Source organism: Electrona antarctica (genome assembly GCF_951216825.1).
Source record: "Electrona antarctica genome assembly, chromosome: 22".
Classification (NCBI taxonomy): domain Eukaryota; kingdom Metazoa; phylum Chordata; class Actinopteri; order Myctophiformes; family Myctophidae; genus Electrona; species Electrona antarctica.
This window is the reverse complement of record NC_136805.1, coordinates 140,770-142,500: the sequence shown is the minus strand read 5'-3', so window position 1 is coordinate 142,500 and position 1,731 is coordinate 140,770. Positions and strand designations below refer to the sequence as shown.

Genomic DNA, 1,731 nt, shown 5'->3' with positions numbered 1-1,731 from the left:
TACTAGCCTACATTGTCATTTACCACTGCAGCTGTGACTAAATTTGACTGAGGGACTGCCATTGTTTTTTTTTTTAAATTTTCATATTTTTCATATAAAAGCAGGGAATCATAGCTTCAAACTGACGGTTGTTCAGTTTGACCCACCAGTTGTGGAGATGTGGCTTATAGAGTAATGTCTTGCAGAGAAACAGCGAGTTGAGAACCAGCTTGAAAGTTCTGTCGTCTCTAACATTACACCTAGCTACATGTTTGGGCCTTTATTTCATATTTACATGTCGATTTCAGACACTTATTTCAGACATGCTCTAGTATGTGCAGAGTCTGCCTGTGCTATTAACTCATTTTATAGCATGGGTTAATAGTCTCTCCTGAGAGACTGCCATCGCGCAAATTACAGCTTTTCACCAGTCAAATCTGGTCACATTATTTTGGCCATTTGAAAATGGCTTGCAATGCATTGCGATGCAGATCTGCATCGCAATGCATGTAGATCTGCTTGTAGATCTGCTATTTTGTTCCAACATTTCAAATGTGACAGCTGCATACTTTAATACTTTTGGGCATTTTGAAGTACATTTTGATGCCAATACTTTTTTTTTCTTCAGTTTTTTCAGTTTTTATATAATGTAGTTTTTTGAAGATTGTTTCCCCTTTTTTAATATTATATGAATTCTACAATGTCTAAAATCTGGATAAAGAGTAATGGTTTATGTATGTGTCTTGCAGGTGAATCATGTGACCTTGGTGTCATGCGGTGACCTTGGATCATCAGGAGATGGCTGGTATAATAGAGTGTCTACTCAGGAAAGGGGGCGTGGAGATGGAACCTGGACGGAGTCGACGCAGCAGCGAGCCCCCGAGAGCTGAAACGTATAACGGTGTCAACGAACGCTCTCCCTGAGATTATGAGGCGAACGGTGCAACCTTCGCGGCTCTATTAATACCGGCTATCTTCAACCGAGCGACGGAAGGCCCCCCTCCCCCCACGGTACGTACCTGGATTACATGTGGCTGTAGTAGAAACTAGGGCTGTGTCACCACTCGCCATTACAACATGTTAAGTTGTACCTTTTATTATCATGCAAATGATTGTGATTAACAATCTTAATTGTGTTTGATGTTTAACATATGAATACAATATTTTGTTTTTCTTTGACTATTGGGCTTCACAAAGAAAATAGTTGCATGAGGCAGATATGACTAATTATATGCATTAATTAGTCATTAATTAAACAGAAAAGTCATATAATTGTATTAAACAACGTCAAACTCTCTATCTGCAAAGTGTTTGTTTCATAAAAATCCACTGTAGACATGTTATGAGCTACTTCCCGTCAAGAAATTCCTTGCATGTTATTTTTTGTCTTTTCGTGTTTGAGTTTGGAAGCGCTCGTTGAATATCACTCAACAGCCCAGGCGTACCACCTGTTTTGACTGTGCACATCATGCAGGAGGCAGCAGGAGGTTGCTTTACTGATAACGAGCGCTTCCAAACTCTGATACTTAGAAAATAATCATCTGCAAGGAATTTTGACAGGAAGTAGCTCATAACATGTCTATAGTGGATTTTTAGGAAAGAAACACTTTGCAGCACAGCTGCAATGTTGGTGAGTTTTTGTTTAATACAATTAGATAGAACTTATGTTTGGATGACTGGGCTGTCAATGGGAAGTTGCACCTACTTGGCTCCTTGCTGGCAAGATGGCAGCGGTCTGAATATAGTTGTGGA

At 39.6% G+C, this 1,731-nt stretch overlaps 1 protein-coding gene across 1 annotated transcript in view; it reads left to right on the top strand.

Moving 5' to 3' along the window:
* The window catches only part of LOC306915935 (uncharacterized protein), a gene marked incomplete at its 3' end in the record, with an annotated part of 27,440 nt that extends 26,571 nt beyond the window's left edge, over positions 1 to 869 (top strand). The window contains exon 4 of the mRNA XM_079493606.1: positions 775 to 869. Coding sequence (XP_079349732.1) covers positions 775 to 869 — 95 coding nt within the window. The remainder of the gene's footprint in view (positions 1 to 774) is intronic.
* Positions 870 to 1,731: the final 862 nt, after the last annotated feature.